The sequence below is a fragment of the Diceros bicornis genome, chromosome 6, assembly GCF_020826845.1.
Source record: "Diceros bicornis minor isolate mBicDic1 chromosome 6, mDicBic1.mat.cur, whole genome shotgun sequence".
Lineage (NCBI taxonomy): Eukaryota > Metazoa > Chordata > Mammalia > Perissodactyla > Rhinocerotidae > Diceros > Diceros bicornis.
The window spans coordinates 45,946,560-45,966,462 of NC_080745.1; the positions used below are offsets into that span (position 1 = coordinate 45,946,560).

Here is a 19,903-nt window from a genome sequence, read left to right on the forward strand (position 1 = left end):
AATGTTTAGTATCATTTAGCAATAAAAGTCATAGGGAGAAGGGACAGCAAATATGAAACTGCACAGCAACAACAAAAAGCTAGACTATAATGGATAAGGCTCAGCTTGCAAAGTCATTGTTTTTTGAATTGTTTGATAGCATTTTTCACTATCTCCTAATGACAGCACATATCTTTTAATGAAGTATGCACAACAAAGTTTGTTGAGACTAAGATTATACTTTAAAAATAAAAACTATCCATAAAAATATATACTGGCAGGTCATTTGAAAATACTATGAAATCTTGGAAGAAAACTAAGGGTGCCTATACTTCCATTTCTGGCCATCCATGCATTGGTTAGTGTCCTCAAGGATAAAGCAGAGGAAAGGCCCAGCAAAGGAAATCTTGGCCGAAAAGAGAATGCTAGTGGATTCTTCACCGTCCAATAGATGAAGAGGAGAAGGAGCAGTCAAGAAAGGAAATCTAAGGTATCACATTGCAGGGGAAAAAAATCAGCTACTAAAGTTGTATAGTACATAAACAAGAAGCCTAAGGTGTAAACATTGGGAGTTCATGTGTTGAAAACACATTATTAAATGTGGAGTGTTACCATGACTCATGGCCATCAAATGAATGGGCATCCTTGAAATCATAAGTTGTTATGGTATCTTCTAGAATAACATTCCTATTATAATAAAATACTTAAAAATATTTTTCTGTTGTTGAATAAAAGGTTGTACTACATTGTTTTTAATTATGATAATCCTCCCAAAATATCGCTATTTGAAAAATATTTTGGTAAAAACGTGATAAGAATAAAAGTTGATTTTCTCCCTGGCAAATGTGCAGTAATTCCATAGTCTCCATTATCAAAACCACCAATTTCTCCATCTCTCACGATTTACCTTTCTTGGATTTGGCTCCGATCTTCAGTTTTGACGGCCAAGCAATCTGCGTATTTGTTTCCTCCATGATCTGTAACAAAAATTGAGAGAGCGAAAAATATTGATTCAATTAAGAACTTGTATTTACAGATAAGATTTTTCAAAAAAAAAAAAAAGATTATTTTCAAGTCTTTAGCCTCATGTTGATGCAACAAAATGATTTCATTTTAAAACAATGCAAAAAAAAAAAAACCTCTGGAAAAAAAGAGATGCATTTTTATAAGCCTTTAATCTATTGGAAATATTCAAATAGATTTTGTTACTCTCAGTGTTCCTCTCTGTGATGCTCCAGAATTTTAACACAGAGACAAGACCAAAAAGTACATGAACAAGTAATTAACCCAAGTTGACATCAGAACCATCAGAGATGCTTGTGCTGAATAAAATTCCCCAAGACAATCGCCAATGGATTGCAACACACCAAACATGATCCTTGTAATACAAAACTACGTGGGCTAGGCCCTACTAAAGGAAGATTTTTTTTCTGGAAAAAAAAAAAAAATTGCTTTGGGCACATTTGTATTTCATTAAAACCGAAGAAAAGCCTCTAAACACGACATCATGTCTTAAGGCTGCATTCCCCTCATCTTTCGCCTGGCCTAAAATGGCATTGTTGCCACAGCTCTTTCCCACTTTCACGCGGCTAACGCCGGCCAGGAGGAGATGAGACCCAAATGCACAGAGGAGCAAAAGCAAGTGATGGAAGCAAAGGACACAGACAGGAAATAAGAATGGAATGAGAACCACAAAATGCTCATCCTTTGTTCTTCTCTACTTTTATCACATGAATTAGACTAACGTTTACTTTTGTACCATGAATACAGAATTCACCAAACAGAGCAAACAACTAAATAAATTAACAACAACTACCATTCATTAATCACTTAATAGTAGAATACCTTTTAATATGGATTTAGAGTTAACTAATCAAATTAATGGTGAAGACAATGAAATACAATAAGAGTGCAATTAATAAAAAGTACTTTTTTCCCCTCAGTATTGGCTATTTACTGGGCACAAGGCTAAAGGGTTAACACTCATCACACTGCACTTAATCCCCTTTATCCCAGCATAGAAGAGCTTTCGGCAGATGTTTCAGACGGACAGGCCACAGATGCATTTTGTCTACCCATCATAAGGTTTTTTAAAACATGAGTCAACATTTTTAAATCTGGGAATTCTACATAGAAATTCAGATTTCTGGTTCTCTGGAAAACTTGGCAGATTTAGCACCTGGAGCCCACATTCTCACTTGGCAACACCCGGCTGGCACTGAGGACCACATGCCCCTTTTAGTCAGGGCAGGAAGACTGGGCCGCCCCCCCATCCCCACTGGGTCTCCCACAATGAGATCAAGAGCCACTTGCCATTATCATCCTCATGCTTGTATTACTCACTTGCCATTTATCATTGTGTTTACACTGTTGTTTTTCTTAGAGAAATATTTCTCTACACCCAACTCTCTATTAAAAGCTGGAAGAAGTGAGGTCACACTGTCTTCAGTATGTCAAGATACTGGCCTGGCCCTGAAGGTAGGTGAGCTTGTATCCCCAACCCTACAGGACCTGGCCCCTGCCTCTTCTCTTCCCGTCTTATGCTGTCCTTGCTAATATGTTTAGTTGTCTTCACCATTAAATTGTTTAGTTAACTCTAAATCCACATTTAATAATAAAATAAATATTAACCTCCTCAACAACTTCTGCTCCAGCCACACTGGCCTCCCCAAGGACATGCCCAACAGGATTCCCCTTCGTGCCTCCGCGTTCACTCTCCCTTCCCCAGTTGTCACCTTCTCCAAGTCACCTTCCCCTTCCACTCTTGTACCCCCCAAACCACAATTATTCTTCCTGCCTCACTATGTTTATTTCCCTCCTAATCCTTATCACCATCTGAAATTCTCCTATTTTCTGTGTTTACTTGTTTATAGTCTGTCTCTGCAAAATAAAAGCAAGCTCTCTACCCCGCACACAGCAAGCACAGGCTATATCTGGGTAAACGAATCTTCATAACTCTTTATGAAGTAGATTTCCTTATTCCTCACACAGCTAGGAAGGAGCAGAGGGAGATAAAAACCCCAGACTGCTTGCAAAGACTATACTGTTAGCCACCATACTATACTGAATGTAGGGTCTCTATCCTTTAAAAATGTGTCTATACTAATTTGAAAATATGCTTTAAGATTTGTGCATACTGACTGGTTTTAACATCCCACAAATATTTATCAAAAGCCTACTTTGGTGCCACAAGTGTCAGGACCCACCGCTATGAATAGGACACAATTCCTGGTGTCCACAAGCTTACCATCCAGCCAGAGACACAGACAAACAAGAAAGGCAGCTCCTGACGATGGGCTGGGTGCAGCACAGGCTCGGCTCACAAGGGCCCTCATGGCCCCTAGCTTGGAAAGTCGGGGGTTAGTAAAGGATTCCCCAAAATACAATCTGCAAAATCATTCAAGTCCTGAAAACCAAGTAAAAGTAAATTTATGACTGAGTTCATTAGTCATTAAATGAGGGCAGGAAGGCCCAGTTAGGAGGGACATCTCATTGGTCACATTTTATCACCTATTAGTTCCAGCTACTATATGTACACGTATCTTCCAAGTGACTAAAATTAGATTCAAAATTTTCCTCTAAGTTGGCTAAGACACCTAAAGAGATAAAACGGAAAAATAAGATCTTACTCAAATGCTGTTGGTGGAAAAGCAGTTAGAAAATAACTTATACACTTTCTTGTTCTGAATTAAATAATTTGGCCTTTTAATCCAGTAAATTATGCCAGGTGCCATAATTACAGTACTATAACAGAGAAGCTTTCTTGTCAATACATGGTTGGATGACATAACTTTCTGAAATCTTAATCATTTGCAGAACTTCCCGGAAATCACCCTGCATATATAATCTCTTTTTATTAGATACCAATAGATGCTCCATGACAGAAAATAGTATGCCAGAGAAAATTTCCTAATAATAGGTAACAGCCATCAAGTCGAAATGCCTACCTTATACACACTCCCTCTAAACCTCACCCCAGCCCAGTGTCTCTACTGTGCAGTGAAGTGGTGGGGCTTGGAAAGACTCACTTTCAACCTACCCACATTAACACTGTCTGTGAGGGGAAGAGAGACTATCCCAAGCTTAGTATCTCTAATTCTAAAATCAGGGTTCTATACCACATGATCTCCAAAGTCCCATGAGCCACAGTAAATGTCAAACGTTTAGAGGAAACAAATTAGTAGTTACTAGAATTTGTCACTTGTAGCTGACCTTTCCTATGACTAGAAATAAAGCGACTCCATTGAACATCATTGTGGCCAGCCAGTGCCAACAACAGGTCATTCACTAGGCTGCAGACTCCACGTGGGGCTCTGACTGGACACCTTCTCAGATGTCCCTTTATTTGTTCATCATTGTGTGTAATCTGGTCATTAAGCACAGGTGGCTCTAGAGTCAAGTACCAGCTCTGCCACTTTCTAGCTATCATATTGGGCAAATTACCTTTATCAGTCTCACTTTTCTCCTCTGTACAATTAATTATAGTATCTACTCATAGAATTGTTGTGAGGTTTTGATAAGAAAACATGTGGAAAACCACAAGCACAGAGCATGGCACATAGTGAGTGCTTGATAATATTAACCCTAGTTGTGTTCATTACATGTTGATTACTTTTGGTCAGCCACCGTCCTGGATACTAGGGATACAATAGCAAACAAGACAGTGTTTCCCTCCAGGAAGGTCTAACAAAGAAGATGAGTTAACCCACCATTATGTACTATGTGTCAAGTTTCAGAACACGGCAGAGCAATATGAGAGTAGCATCCTCTCTGTGTTATAGAGCCTCTCTATATTATAATGTAAAGGGGATCCTAACCTAGTCGTGGGTAATCAAGGGAAGTTATCTCAAGGAAATGCCTATTAATGCTATGACCTAGAGGAGGAGAAAAAGTTCGCTAGCTGGGGAAAAGGTGGAGAAAGTATCCCAGGCAGAAGAGAAGTGCATGTAGAAAGGTCTAGAAGGAGGAAGTGCAGGTACCCCAGAAGGCCTGAGGGTGATACAGTGCCTGGGAGGTGCTTCAGGCTCCCCTCAGGCATCTAGGGCAGAGAACATGTCTCACGTCTTCTCCACGCTCCAACGGCTCCACACGTGGGCATGCTCAATACAGACTTGAAGACACGACATGAACCCAAGCCATCCGGTACCTGTGCTTGGCTGGCACTCACTACAAATAAACTCTGAGAACCAGCGGAGTAACTATAACTAGGAAGAGGTCATACCTACTTCACCTTCAGGAAGTCAAAATTCCCCTTAGGAAGTTAACAGTGAAGCTTTTCAAACTACCATCTCCAATGATTCTGAGTCAGTTTCCATAGCTCAGGCGTGACACATTGTTTACTGGTTGGCACCTCAGCCAGTTATGGGAGTGGCCAAGTGTGAAGCAGTGCATGATCAGGAAGAGGAGAAGGTACAGGTCTCCACGGGGTGTGTGGGTAGAGGCTGGTCCAGGAAACCCCCGACTGAAGCTGGATTACTGGAGCAGGGGGCTGACGAGCACGTTTCCTAGTAGAAGTGGGGTAAGGGTGGGGATGGGGGAGGAGAGGCAGAAATTAGGGCTCTAAGCAAGTCAGAGGCTCTGTATCCTGCAAGCTATGCTTAAAAAGACGTCCTAAATGGTCCTCAAGACAAACAGGGAGGTAAATCAAGGTATATAGGGGAAGGGGAAAAGGTGAGGCCAGGAAGCTGTGGCTAAAATCAAAGAAACCACAAAACCTCTGAGAAGAAAATGACTATCTTATGTCTCAAAAAAAAAAAATAATCCTAAAGTGAGTTCCAGCCTGTTTTTCTTTTAATCTTATTATGACCCTTGTTTTATCTTCACAAAACCAAAGCTCAAAGAACAAACTCCTAATTTTGAATCATTTTCTATAAACATTAAATCACACTTTAAATATTTTAAAGACTTTTGTTTTAACTCATAATTCTGGATGCTGTACATTAATAAAGCAGCTGATGAATGAAGGTCAGAGATAAAGCTGGGATTTCTCCTAGAGGCAAAAAAGAGCTAAAAAGCTTAGAGATGAGTGCCACATATTTTTAAAAAGATGTCCCAGGGCTTCCTGATGACCCTGACCTAAGTGCTCACTTTCCTGTTAGAAGAGGCCATGTCTTTGAGTTGAACAAGACCTTGGGTGTGGACACAAGTGATGTAAAAGTCACTGAGTAGACTGGGTCGTGGAAATAAGTTCCTATGGCATCTAAAGAGTCAGCACACTGGGAAAGGAGATAAGCAGCAGCAAGTTGTAACAGGAGCTGCTGGCAGTCTCTTACTATCTCCACAAAATCCAGACACGTTTAAGAGAACTGACATTTTTAAAAATCACAGAAATAGAGACACTGCAGCAGTTAATTTTATGGATCTTTTAATGGATGAAAACACTGACACCTTTTCAAGAGGATATTATACATTTTCCACAATCCAATTAATTCCTACAAAACTGCACAAAGAAATCACTTCCCAGAAGCCCACAATATGCCCTAATTCTTAAGTAAGTCAGGATGCTGCCCAAAACATTCAGTTTCCATTCAAGGAATAATTCAATTAAGTGGCTCACTCTGATCAACTGCTCTCCAAAAAACAAGAAGTTGATGCCCCTCAGTTGTGTGAAATTTGACCTGAAAGTTGGGAAACATGCTTAAAATGACTAGTGCTTCCTTGTGGAAATAAAACTATAAATATTAGGATGTCAGTTAAGCTAAGGAATGCCAAGGTATGCAAAGCCACAAAACCTCTGAGAAGAAAATGACTATGTTCTCTCTAAGGAAAAAAAATCCTAAAGTGAATTCCAGATAGGTTTTTTTTTTTAAATTTATTATTGTCCTGTTTGCCACCTTCACAAAATCAAAGCTCAAAAAATATCTGATTTTGAATCATTTTCAATAAATATTAAATGACACCTTAAATATCTTAAAGATTTGTTCTAACTCATAATTCTGGATGCTGTACGTTTATGCCATTTCAAATAGGCCAGTTTCAACTTCTGGACTTCTTCATTGTTAAAAGAATCACTTCTCAATTCTACCAATTCTGCTAGGTTTCTTTGGCTGCTCTCTTATAATAGGCAGCCATCTGATACATCATGAGGAAAAAAGAGATTTTGGAGGAGTCTATCTAAATGTGTAACTATTTGAAAAATAACTATTTTAAATTTCTGTTGTTAGACAACTATACTCATTACTTAGAAGGAATTAATAATTGAAATGTAACAATTTTATGCTAAGTTCAAATCTGATGAATAGCAAATATTTATAGTAATAAAAGTATCTGACCTAAGAATATCAATTTAGAAATATATGGAGCAATTAAAATTAAGATTATTGATATTAGAAAGAATATGTATTTTTATAGTTCATTTATAAAAGTTGTTTTTTCATCATGAAAAATCTGATGAGGATAATATGCTATGGATATGTAAAAGCTTTGGAAGTTAGTCATATTAACTTTCTAATTCGTATTTGTATTTCATAAACAAGAAGTAATGTTTTCTAATAGCACTGCTTTTTTCATATTAAAAAGGTATCTAATAAACATGGAATTGTATATTCCTGTTTTGGTTTTAGTTTCTGTGGGGAGTAAGGGAGGGAGGGGTGGTAAGGAAGGGTAATGTTTACATAAACTGGAATTTGGAATTTTTTTAATTGGAAGAAAGTTCTATCAGGTACAAAAAAAAATTTCATCACAGATGAAATTTCACTTTTCTAAAATAACTTGCCAAAATTAGAATAAAGTAAACAAGTAAAATCTAAACAAATTCTACACATAGTTTCATCTATGATAAAAATAATTTCCACTTATATTCTTCAATGCTCAAGCCATAATAGATTTTTCCATCTCCAACAAATTCCAGATTAGCACACCGTGTGGAAAGAGAACATATCTACCAATGTTCACTATACCACACATTTTGCAAGTCTGCACCAATTACAGGATAATATCTCACAGATGAAGGAAACCTTTGCCAACCCAACAACATTCTACCAACGTGCTTATTTCACCAAATTCTTCAATCCAGATGTAAAAATCCACAGGTAAGTAATCAAGATCCCAGATCAACCCAAGACAAGTCCCTTTCTGCTGATTTTACTTGAAATATTTTTTCTTGGACCAGGAAAAGAACGCTGAACACTCTAACTCAATATTTATTCTCTAAACTACTGAAAATTCATCATTCAAAATGGCTACCAGCTGGGAGCCATCTGCAGCCTGCTGCTCCAAAAGACCAACTCATTTGTGCTCTATTTTCCCTGTATCAATATAGAAATAAGGTCTATCCTCACGGAGGAGGCTGTTTCAAGTTACTTCATGTCCTAATGGATTATGAGTCAATTTGCCACATTTCACCATGAAGGGAGCCAAGTAAGAAAAGAGCTGACTAGAAAACACCGAAAAGTGAAGATGGGAAAGCAGTGAACTTCTCACGCGAGGGGGTGTCTAAAAGCTGAGGATGTTTATTTTGCTGAGACATCAGAAGGCTCTGTTATATTTCACTTCAAATCCAAGAAATGCATCTCAATGATTCAGTTATTCATCACTGTCAGAACAACTCCTCACATTTCCCTCGTATTCATATACCGTTCCCATGTACTCCTTACAATTACCTTGTAAATCGGATACGTGAAACCTATTTTACAGATGAGGAAAGGAGGATTCAGAGGCTAAGCAGCAGATAGGTACGTGGTCAAGTCCAGCTAGAATCCTAGTCACAAGACTCCCAGGTGAGGCTCTTTCTGCCTCCCTTGGCTTATGAAGGAAGTGGACGGCTCCACATACTTATGGGGAGGTCACTCTGAAAGCTCAACCTCTCAGAACTCTGCCGTGAACCCTGAAGTAAGCGAGCAGCAGAGTGGCTGCCCCCGAACACTCTCTCATTAAAGACCAAGTGACCCAGAGATGGCCCCAGAATGGTTCAATCCAGGGAAGTATCCCACCTCCACGCACATATGGAGAACGTGGGAAGCATTTTGGTTTTCACAGTGATAGAAAAGGGAGCCACACTGGCACTCACTGCCCAGGGCTACAGATGCTGAACTTTTAAAGGGCAGGACAAATCCACTCAAGATGTCCATATAGACAGTTCATGCTGTCCACAGTTCCTGTACACACGAATTTTAATTACCACAGCTTACTGAAACACCAATCCCCCATGATACCAGTTTACATTCCAGTTACCACAGAACATTAACTGCAAGTTGTTGCATCAAATACAAATTCCGCTGCCAGCTCTTAGCTATGTACACGAATCACTACCTATATAAGATGCTCATCTTGATCAGGGACCAATCACATTACTTCTTTCAAAGTGTGTCAGTGACTGCTCACTGCACATCTGTAATCAGTTCACGCACAGACAGCAAAGCAAGGAATTGTGCTGACTCCTTGTCCCCCAGTGATAAAACCAAGTGACATTTTACAAAAATGAATAATCCAAAGTGGAAACTGGCCAAAACACGAAAGTGCAGCAAAGAAACAAAAAGTGATACTGCTGGAAGTGAAATTTGAATCAAATATCAACGGATATAGAATCATTAGCTGACAGTGGGAATGTTCGGCGAGACTCTGGGTATGCAGCCAGAGGAACTTAGTGAATCATAAATAACGAAAGAGGTTGTGACAAAAAGGATTAAGATGTCCCAGAGGAAGCGATGCCAGAAAAATACTTCACATTAAAGAAACTCTGGGAGATATTTCACAACTTTGAAAGTACAAAGGATGAAATACTGGAATCTGATCCAGACTTATGATTATGACAATTCACCAAGGCATAGAAAAGCTGCTCCCTTCATATTGTAAGTTATACAACAAAAAGCCAGCACTGTTCCAAATTGTCAAGTTTTTTACAAAGAAATGAAACATGTTAACTCTCAATATTTCTAATGTTTAATTACAGTGTACTAAATAAATACTAGTTTTACTATTTTTCTGATTTTCCTATATATTTATGACTGACAGTAACAGAGATTTTTAATGTTTTGACAAAAATTTTTAAAGGTTGCAGATCATGCAATTTTCCCATTGATTACTAAAAGTGTTTTGCAGTTTCATCTTGCACAGTCATTTTTATGGTTCCACACCACTGTGCAGGTGAGAACTACCTTTCATTCCCCACTGAGAATTACTGATAAGGAGTTTCAAACTTTTCTACACTATAGGCAGGCTTTGGTATTATTTTAAAACGTTCAGAGAACTAGTTATCAAAGCCTAGTTCAAATGTGCCCTCCACTGTAAAAACTCCTCCAACTCTCCCAGTCAGAGGTCACCTTTCTCTTTCTCTCTCCATTCTCAGTTTGCTGTGGCAACATTATAATGTTTATTTCTTCACTTATTTTACCAATCGCACCAATGAGTTGGGCTCCTGATGGCCAACAACTATATCTTGTTCATTTTTAAACCCTTGGAATCTAGCACTTAAGGATCTCAATAACCATTGTTAAAGTAATTAACAGTGATGAAAGAAATGAGACAAAGGGGCAGGAGAGGCAACATTTACATAAGACTTTCCAATTACACTGCACTTGGTGTATCAGAGTTCTGTCACCATGAAGCTCAGAGAGCTCCATCTACAAAGTCTCCTTTAACTCATTCAAAACTGTATTTTTGAGGAGTCTGCTTAGTAGAATAAATGAGCTGAACGAATAGTCATGAAATGAAATTCTAAATCATTGACAGGATGAATTCTCCCAGGGTCCGTCTGCATTATAATAAAGAAAGAAGCTCTGCACCCAAAATGTCTGTGTGGTGGGGTAAGTACAGTGAGTGGCATATTGTGCCAAGTCGGGCTGTGGAAAGTTGAAGTCTAAGTTCTGTCATTTCCACTCCAGCCTATGGCTGGCCAGGCTCAGGGGGCCACACCTATCCATTTTAAAAGATAAGCCAGATTTTTGTGTTAAATACCCTGATTTCTAAATGTTGGCACCTATTTTAATTACGTAAAAAAACACTTTGTAGGCCAAGGAAAGCATGGGCCTTACTTTCCAACCTGTGCTCCAAACCAGGGAGAATTTTCATGGGGCATACGGGTGGGTCATTCATGATGACCTATAATGTTAGTGAAGAACAGGTTTCTTGGTTCCCCTGGGACATAAGTATCTTTGATTCTTAAGGCTATTTCATTCTCCAAATATCACTACATTATAATTCTTCAGAAGGATTAACCAGATTTTCTATCTGATATCACGAGTAGCTATAAAGAGATTTATTAAACTTGAACTCTCACAGTGTAACTTGCGTATACCTTGACTACAGTGGTGAAACAGTGTCTAATGTGGGGAAAAAATGTAATAGAATTGATACCTTTAACAAAATTAGGTTACCAAACCCTGACTGTAATTTTCTAGCCTCCAATCTTTCATAAGCCTACTCCAACTACATGAATTCACATTATGTGCTTTTTCAGGGAATACATTTTACCACCCAGCTCACCTTACTCTTCTTAAAGCAAACAATCCTACTTAGCTCAGTAAGCCCCACTGGCATTGCTGCGGGTGAGTAACGGGAGATCACCACAATGACAGATCTATAATGGCGTCCCTGAGACAGCAAAAAGAGATGAAATCCTGTGCAGGCAATACTGGGTAGACAGGCAAGGAAGTGAGTATTAGGTTTGGGAAAGGTTTGCTTCGAAACAAGGATAAATAATGAAAAGAGGTATATGTTGGTTCTGCTACTGCAGCAACTCCAAACGTCAGTAAGTCACGCGTCTGTTAACGATGGGGACACATTCTAAGAAATGCGTCGTTAGGCGATTGTGTTGTTATGTGAACATCTTAGAGTGTACTTACCCAAACCTAGATGGTACAGCCTACTACACACCTAGGCTATATGGTACTATCCTATGGGACCACTGTTGTATATGCGGTCCATCGTTGACCGAAGCGTCATTATGCAGCTCATGACCATAGATGAACACAACAAAAGTTTACTTCTCCCTCATGTTAAATGGCCTGTATGTGTGAGCAAGGGGTTTGGTTCTACACAGTCATTCAGAGACCCAAGCTGGTGGAGGTCCTTTCATTTTATAGCTGCCCATCTGGAATGCATGGCCTCCTCAGTTTCCCTTTGGGAGAAAAACAGGAAGAATCCTGCATGGACCTTGCCTGGAAGAAAACCATACTACCTCCCTCACAGAACAACATTCTGAATGTATTTAATACCACTGACCATGACTACACACATGGCTCTGCCAACTCAAATGGGGCTGGGACATGCAGGGGGCAATCAGAATATCTGGTGGGCATTACTGCCTCTGCCAGAGTTCTTTAAAAGCTTCAACATCAGTTAGCTGAAGAAGTTATTCCAAAGTAAAACCTCCCCTTGCTCCTTTTAATCCAGATTCATATGTGTAACCTTTTAAGCATAACTCCACCTTGGTATCTCACCAGCTCCTTAATCATATTTAAACTGAACTCAATCTTCTCCACACAACTGGACATTGTAAGCTGTCTACCCAGGATTCGGGAATCAACCAGATTATCTACGAGTGATGTCACTTCCATTGCCAGGGATACGCTGAAGAATAGGCATGTTAAAACTCAACAACAAAAAAACAAAACAATTTTCTCCAAAGAAGATATACAAATGGCTAACAAGCAACATGAAAGGATGCTCAACATCAGTGATCATTAGGGAAATGCAAATCAAGAGTATAATGAGATACCACCTCACACCCATCAGGATTGCTACTCTTAAAGAAGAAAACAGAAAACATCAAGTGTTGGTGAGGATGTTAATAAATTGACACTTGTGCACTGTTGATGGGAATGTAAAATGGTACACTTGCGATGGAAAACAGTATGGTGGTTCCTCAAAAAATTAAAAATTGAATCACCATATTATCCAGCAATTCCACTTTTGGGGATACAACCAAAAGAACTGAAATCATGGTCTCAAAGAGATATTTACACACTTATGTTCATAGCAGCATTATTCACAGTAGCTAAAATGTAGAAGCAACCCAAGTGTCCACAGATGGATGAATGGATAAGCAAAATGTGGTATATACATACAACGGAATAGCATTCAGCCTTAAAAAGGAAGGAAATTCTAACACATGGTACTACATGGATGAACCTTGAGGACATTATGCTAAATGAAATAAGCCAATCACAAAAATACAAATACTGTATGATTCCCTTTATACGAGAAAATTTGAGTAGACAAAATAATAGAGACAGAAAGAAGAACGGTGGTTTCCAGGGGCTGTGGGGAAAGGGCAATGGGGAGTTATTATTTAATGGGTATAGAGTTTCAGTTTTACGAGATGAAAAGAGTTATGGATATGGATGGTGGTGATGGTTGAACAACATTCTGAATGTATTTAATACCACTAAACTGTACACTTAAAAATCGTTAAGGTGGTAAGTTTTATGTTACGTGTATTTTACCACAATTAAAAAATTAAAATAAAAAAAAAAAAGTATAGGCAGGCATGTGATCCAATCTGGGCCAAAGACAAGTGAGAAGAGGTTTGATGGAAGTTTGAAGTTTTTGAGAACCAAGCTCTCTGGCTTTTATAAGAGAATTTCTGAAAAAGTTTTTTCTCTCCCACCAGATGTGAACGAAGAAACACAGAGCTGTGTTGCTGCAGGCTGCCACCTGTGACCATGAAGAGAATCAGCTTTGGGATAAAGCCATCAGTGTGGAAGGTAGAGCTGAGTCAGGGAACATCTGGGTCCTGCACGACATCAGGAACCTTCTTGATCAACTGTTCCTGAAACCCACTTACCTCTGCACTCCTCAGTAATGTGAGTTAATACATGTTCATATTATTGACACCAGCCTGTTACTTGAAACTGAAACCATCCTACGGGATACGCCTTCCAAACAAGGTCCTTCTGAGTTCCATACTTTTCTCCGACATGTGTGTTCAAAACTTTATCCCCTCCCCTCTCCTACAGCTTCTCCCTCATCCCTCCTCATCCCCCACACTACTATTTCCAATAAGTTGCACAGACCTAATGATGCTCTCTCCCAAACTGTGTCCAGAATCTAAAACAACCTTCCATCCAGATAATTACCACTTGTGAGCACTTCCACAAACGGTTTCACAACTGGTGGCAGCACTTCTAGCTTTTTTCCCTTCAACTCATGAGCTCTGATATTTCCCTCCCCTAACTCAAAAGTCTGCCAGTGGTTATTCATTATCTCAATTTAGGCACAAACTTCTTGGCCTAACATTTAAGACCGCCCATAACCAGGCCACAACCCATCTTTTTGGTTTTACTTTTCCTTAGTCCCCTCTGCTTCCATCCACACCACTGTGCTATCCACACTCAATCTCCATCTTTTTTTGCTTTTTTGTGTGTGTGAGGAAGATTAGCCCTGAGCCAACATCTGTTGCCAATCCTCCTGTTTTTGCTGAGGAAGATTGGCCCTGGGCTAACATCTGTGCCTGTCTTCCTCTACTTTATATGTGGGACGCCTGCCACAGCATGGCTTGGTAAGTGGTGTGTAGGTCCACACCAGGGATCCAAACCTGTGAACCCTGGGCCGCTGAAGCAGAGCGTGCAACCTTAACCGCTACGCCACTGGACTGGCCCCTTTTTTTGCTTTATTCAAACTGTTTTATTGTCCCATTGTCTCCTGCTGCTGAATTTCTACCTGTTGTTCAACACTAAGCATAAAAGCAACCTCAAGATCCCCTCAATCAGATGTAGTCTTCCCCTCCCCAGAGTTACTATCTTGTCTCTCTTAGGCCAGTTGTTTGATTACTGTTTTTAAGTTGATTCAATTGCCCTTTTAGAATATACAATCCTTATAGGCAAAGTCTGTTATACTGACCTTGGCAGGTCCTGCTAAGGCTAATTAACGGGAAAGCCAACAACAGCCACCCTCTTGACAAGTCAGAGAGAGGATGCCCGGGCATTTCATTTGCAAGAGAGTTTTAAGCTTCTAGGAGAACAATGTACTATCCTTTGAGGGACTTAAAGGTGGAATCACTTTCGTTTTATAGGATCATGCATCTAAATCAGGAGTCCTTAACTCAAACGTCTGTAGAAGCCAGGCAAGGAATAGTTAGGAATGAATGGGCACAGTGCATGTTTTTAATTCAAATATACATTCCACACACACACACACACAAAGACTATGGAAAAATTATTCATTTCCCCAAAGAAATACACCTTCTCTCATTTTCTTGGAATTCACTGCCCCCTTCACTCATATTTCCCCTTGACCTACAGACATGGGTACAAGAATTATTGTACTCCACCATGAGAAAACCAACAGTGCAACTAACCAGGATAAATGATAACTGACACTTGACCCCAGTGTCAGGGGAATAATAAGGAGTGGTAGAGAGTGCGGCAAACAGGAGAGCACCTGTCCTGCCCAAGGTTGCTATCACTACCTCCAACCAGCATGGGGGAAAGGTAGCCCAAAGTAGCCAGACTTTCAGATTTTTCCAGAAAAGCGACCAAACCAGATTGGTATGTAAAATCTCCTTAATTTAAAATGGCATCTGCTAAATAATTTATTTCAAAACCACTATTCAGACAAATACAATATGGCCTAAACTAAACACGCTTGTAAGCCAAATACAACCAGCAAGCTATTCATTCACTTTCTGTTTATCTGAGATGGGTTAAAAGAAAAATAACAGGAATGTGGTATAATACTCAAAAGAGTGAGAAGATGGTCCTTCTACCAGAATCAGAAAATCTCGTGCCCCCAGCATTTTATAACTAGCTGGGCCTTGAGCTTAAGAAGAAGGAACAGACAGCTTTATGGCCCAGCCCCTGACTGTGGGTCTAAGGTATCTGGTGGGGAGGTCAAGAGCAGCTTGGAAACTGAGTTCAATTAAGCCAAATACAAGGTTACATGTGAATCCCCTTGCACATGGGAGGAATTTAAAAACCACTAAATTTTCCTGAATTAATGTTGGAAATTATTCCTTCCAAGAGGATGCCAAAAAAATAAAGTGCTACCCCATTAAATTTGGTATAGTGTGGCTGAAAACATCTACTGTACTCTAAATGTATTTTTCTGCAAAAGTAATTTTAAATCTTTCTGATATAGGAAAAAAAGTGTGGCGCCCATAAAAAGTTATGAGTAATAGTCAAGGAATTTATACATTTCAAAATTGAATTTAATTACGAAAATTTCCAAACAAGCTACTCTGGAGGCTTAAGTCCACTAATAATGTCACAAGGGAAACTTGGAAAGACAAACACGTAGATGTACTAAGATTCCATCTATCAGCAACAGTGCAGAATTGGATTTGGCAATATTTCAGCTGTCTTCATGTGATTCTTAGAGTAAAAGTTTCAAAACAGTTTTTCCCTTGTGAATTTTTAGCATCTAAGGAGAATCCAATTAAAAACCACTAAGCTTTCCAAACCCTGGTTTCAAGAAACGAAGAGTCTCTCAATACATCCTCAATTTGTAACATCTATTCGCATGATAAAATGGCATACAACTATTATATATTATGAAATATGAACCAGTCAGTGAGATTTATTTTTATCACCATGCATCCATTTACAAAACAAGATGAGTGGGAGACACTAGGGTAACTGATGGGCAACAATGATGGCCAAAAACACTTATGGCCACTGCCCTCACAGGCTGACAGTATAGTCAAGGAAAAAACCAACCAAACAACCCTTATCAGTGTATAATTACAAAGTGTAAGAAGTTTCATGAAAGAAGCTTACAAGTTGCAATGACAGCATCTAACAGAGAGATGCCATATAGTCTATTAATCAGGGAAGGCCATCTTGAAAAAGTGAGCTGCAAGATGAAGCATGGTTACAAAAGGGGTAAACGAATCATGCCAGGGAGAGGGATCAACATTCATTCATTTACAGATAGTTACTGCATGCCAAATATGTGCCAGTCATGGCATTACACATTAGGCATGTAATAGCGAATAGAATTTAAACTATCTCTGATCACATTTACAATCTACTGGGGGAAATGAACAAATAAATAAAATAAATCTACTGAGAGAAATGAATAAAAAATGAAATAAGATAAATCTACTAGGGGAAATAAACCAAAGGGCAGGGAAGGGGAATCATTTTTTTAAAGTGGGGGAGGGGTTAAAAGAGAGCAGGATGCTCTGAGTCAGACAATAAGAGGGGTTGTAGTTTAAATTGGGTGGGATGATCTCTCTGAGGAAGGGTCATTTAAGACAAGACTAAAGGATGCCAAGAACAGTATGAAGAACACCGCAGGCAGAGAGTACAATACAGCACAAAGGCCCTGAAACAGGAGGGACCTCAGTGTTAAAGGAACTGAAAGGAGGCCAGAATGGCAGGAGAAAGTGGCAATAGGTGAGGTGGAGAGGGAAGCAAAGATCCACTTAGAGAGACTGACCCAAGGCATAGGGGGATAAGGTGAGAAGAATGAGGGACATGTAAACTAGGGTGGCTAGAAAGAAGAGAAGGAGAGAAGATACAGGAAGAGTCAAATCATGCAGAGCCTTGAAAACTAGGTTGAGGATTTTACTTTTTCATCCTAAGAGCAATGGAAAACAACTAGATATTTTTAAATAGGTAAGCAACATAATCTAATGCGTATTTTTTTCAAAGATCATTGATAGTATTTGTAGCAAGGAATGGAGTGAGGGCCATGAGAGGTGGCAAGGAGACTAGTTAGGAGGTTATTTTGGCAATCCAGATGAAAGATGGTGATGGCTTCAAACAGGCTAGTGATTATGGCACTGTGGCAAAGTGGGTAAATGTGAAGATAGTACTGGCAGGACTTGGTGTCTGATTACACATGAGGGATCAGGGACAGGGAGCAGTCAAGGATGGCACCCCAGGTTGTGACTTGGACAACACTGTGAATGGCAGTGTCACTCACTGAAAGAGGCACTTGTGGAGAAGATACACACTTGGGTAAGCTCAATTTTGAACATTCTAATTTTTGTTTTGTTTTGTTTTGGTTTGGTGGTTGTTGTTTGTTTTGGTTAGGAAGATCAGCTCTGAGCTAACATCTGCCAATCCTCCTCTTTTTGCTGAGGAAGACTAGCCCTGAGCTAACATCCGTGCCGATCTTCCTCCACTTTATGTGGGACGCCGCCACAGCATGGCCTGACAAGTGGTGTCTCGGTGCGCTCCTGGGATCCGAACCCGGGCCACCAGCAGCGGAGCGTGCGCACTTAACTGCCACGCCACGGCGCCAGCCCCAACATTCTAATTTTTAAGTTTCTGAGATAATTAAGTGGAAATACACAGCAAGTAAAAGACTTGTTCTCAGCAGCTTTATTCATAATAGGCAAAAATGGGAAATAGGTGTCCATAAACAAGGGAATAGATAAACTGTGGTGGATTTCAAACAATGTAATACAACTCATTAATAAAAAAGAATGAACTACTGATACATGCAACAATATGGACAAAACCCCAATTACTGAGTGAAAGAAGCCATACATCATAGAGGGCACAATGTATGTTTCCATTTATATAATATTCTAGAACAAACAAAACTAATCTTCAGTGAAAAAACTCAGACGATTGACTGCCACAGCAGGAGGGGGTTGGACATTTGGTGGGGTTTTCGGGGAAGGAATAGAAGGAATTTTTATCAAGTGATGGTAATGTGTCTGTATCTTCATAAGAGTTTGGGTTACACAGACATTTACATTTGTCAAAACACACTGAATGTTACATTTACTTTATTTAACAACAACAAATATTGAATTCTGGTTATTTGGTATGCATGACGAAGGGCTAAAGGGTACTGATGTCTGCATGTTAGTTTGTCTGCATCAGCATGTTAGTTTGTCTGCATCAAAAAACAAGATGGATTGACGAATAGATAGAAGGATGCATAGATGGATCCATATGTGATAAGGCAAATATAAAAAAAAATTGTGGAATTCTGGTGGTTAAGATTTGGCGTTCTCACCACCATGGCCTGAGTTCATTCCCCAATCAGTGAACCACACCACTCGTCTGTCAGTTGTCATACTGTGGTGGCTGCATGTTGCTGTGATGCTGAAAGCTATTCCACCAGTATTTTAAATACCGGCAGGTTCCCCATGGTGGACATGTTGCAGCAGAGCTTCCAGACTAAGACAGACTAGGAAGAAGGACCTGGCCACCCACTTCCATAAACTGGCCATGAAAACCCTGTGAACAGCAGTGGAGCACTGTCTAATATAGCACTGGAAGGTGAGAGGATGGAGCAAAAAGACTGGGCAGGGTTCCGCTCTGCCGTCCACAGGGTTGCTAGGAGTTGGAATTGACACACCAGCACTAACAACAAAAATTGTAGAATTTAAGTAGTGGGTATATTGTATTTCCTGCATAATTCTTTCAACTTTTCTGTATTTTTATAAAAAAATGTTAGAAAAACCTTACGTAATCAAACTCTATTTCTTTAAAAGCAGTAACTAAAACTTTACAATAATGTATAGATGAGCACTCTTCCTCTTTCCTTCTCTTCACATCTTCACTTTTACTGTGACTCCATGAATGTTTACTACTAAGAGATTTATAACCAATTAAATTACAAAGAAAACTAATATTTTAATGTCATTTGAAATCATTATAAAAGTCCAAAATATGTACTTTGCATAAAAAAAGTTAAACAGCAATATTTTAACACATTTTAAGCAATGAAACCATAATTCAGAAAAAGATGGGGAAAAGTTCCCACTAATACAGAGAAAATAACGGTCATTCTGCACTATGTAACATCTTAAGGGATACTGTTTTCTTATTTTTATACTCTGGGAGCTCTTTAGGACCCATTTAATAAGTAGATAACTATCAGTGGTACAGCAAATGTCACATTATGTCACTCAATAATTCATTTTTAAATGTTTCCTTAGGAATACCATTTATATCCTTAATATTCACTACTCAATACAAGCGTTTTTACTTAAAGAAAACCCCTAGGTCTCTCTTTGCAAAAATTATCAACTATAAAATTATTAAAGGCTTAGTTAAATTTTACTAAAATCTATCTTCAAAAA

At 39.2% G+C, this 19,903-nt stretch overlaps 1 protein-coding gene across 5 annotated transcripts in view; it reads right to left on the reverse strand.

Moving 5' to 3' along the window:
- The window catches only part of BICC1 (BicC family RNA binding protein 1), a 284,594-nt gene that overhangs the window by 104,855 nt on the left and 159,836 nt on the right, over positions 1–19,903 (reverse strand). For 4 of the 5 annotated variants that reach the window (XM_058543413.1, XM_058543410.1, XM_058543409.1 and 1 more), the window contains exon 3: positions 887–956. In XM_058543413.1, coding sequence (XP_058399396.1) covers positions 887–953 — 67 coding nt within the window. In that variant the 5' untranslated portion in view covers positions 954–956. Of the gene's footprint in view, positions 1–886; positions 957–3,226; positions 3,356–19,903 lie in introns of those variants that run through there. The other variant, XM_058543412.1, reaches the window with a different exon arrangement.